We start from the raw sequence: 1,454 nt of genomic DNA, 5'->3' as shown, positions 1-1,454 counted from the left end.
CTGAAACAAGGTTTTTACAAGTTTTTGTGGTCTTAGAGATCTTCCCCCTTTAGGGAGTGCTCTCTTAAAAAGCATTGCTGAAGGAGAAAGCTTTTAATTCTGACTATTAAATGTGCATGTGGACAGTGTGCTTATCACTATGCAAACATGAAGATGTGCTGTATAGCCCCAAGATAATTATAATCTACAGAAACTGTTCCCAAATGAAGAGGATACAGTTTGCAGTCTTTCAGTGTGAGAATCAATGGTGATGACTAATCAGAAGCAGGATAAAAATAAAAGTAAATATAAGTAAAGCAAAAAAAGGAAAATATGAGTGTGGAGAAAAAAACCCTAAAATATGTTTATTCATTGAAATAAAGATGGAAACCAGAAGTTAAGGATAGAAATAGAACAAACAAACAAGCTACAAAGCAGAATGAGATAAAAGGTGGGAGAAGCACAAATAACCTCAGTCCCATATGTTAGCTGATCACATGGTTGGTGCAGAACGTTCTAAGACACGCTTTAGAGCAGCAACGTGATAGTGAACATAGCCCTGCAGATTTCAGCTAATGCCCTTAGCTGTGTATAAGCAAATCTCTGGATGTTGGTTCTTCTCCGTCTTTTCCCCCCATCAGAGCAAATCTACATGGCTTTGACATGTAGGTGGGAGTATGTTACCAGAGCTATGAGGAGTTCCCAGCAGCCTGTGTTTGATGGGATTGTAATGATTCACAAGGATTGCCTCAATCCAGTGCATAGTTGGTATGCAGTCGGACAGGCTCTTAAAAACTCTTCTGATCCTTGTTTTCCTGATTCTTCTTGACAGACAACGGGCATAGAACTGTTGGTGAAGGTTGTATCAGTTCCAGAGTCAAGTAATAGTGTGGTGAGTTTTTCTGTGCCATAAATTGGGTCAGAAAGAGACATCCAGAGCTCAAACCTCACTTCAGTCACATTCTGGTGGAAGATCACTCTGCATGTGCATAAGGCCATTAAGTTGCATTAAGGAAATGAGGCTGATCATGTACGATTGCTGATACTCCAGGGTTAGTTTAACTTTAAAAATGTAAGTTTTACATACTTGTATCCAACATGACATCTTAAACCAAAGCTGTTGCCAGCTTTGTTAGGATTCTGTTCTGTCCTTTAGGGCACTCAAGTTCAGTTCATGTTTCTTAGAACTGCAGAAGCTGGAACTTATATTTTATTTTTCCTTAATGCCCCATAGTCCCACTAGTGGAATGTAGACCACGTGTAATTTTGTATAAATAGTGCAGGTTACTGTCCTGCTCTCCACATATTCTGTTTCCTGAAGGGATGGAAAACAGACTTGGGGCCTTAGAGGTAATCCTTTTATTGGTTATACATGAAAAATAGCTATTTATTTTTTCATACTACCTCAACTGGAGTATTCTCAGTGCAGGGAACTTGTCCCTTAGGGACATGACACTGTTGTACTGGACAAAATG

The 1,454-nt window shown here is 39.3% G+C and overlaps 1 protein-coding gene across 1 annotated transcript in view; it reads left to right on the top strand.

Moving 5' to 3' along the window:
• Positions 1-1,454, top strand: part of IFT27 (intraflagellar transport 27) — a 4,525-nt gene that overhangs the window by 320 nt on the left and 2,751 nt on the right. Inside the window, exon 2 of the mRNA XM_010171434.1 lies at positions 812-871. Coding sequence (XP_010169736.1) covers positions 812-871 — 60 coding nt within the window. The remainder of the gene's footprint in view (positions 1-811; positions 872-1,454) is intronic.

The sequence above is a fragment of the Antrostomus carolinensis genome, unplaced genomic scaffold (assembly GCF_000700745.2).
Source record: "Antrostomus carolinensis isolate BGI_N321 unplaced genomic scaffold, ASM70074v2 scaffold36650, whole genome shotgun sequence".
Classification (NCBI taxonomy): domain Eukaryota; kingdom Metazoa; phylum Chordata; class Aves; order Caprimulgiformes; family Caprimulgidae; genus Antrostomus; species Antrostomus carolinensis.
The sequence above is the reverse complement of the archived record's forward strand: the minus strand, read 5'-3'. Positions and strand labels throughout refer to the sequence as shown.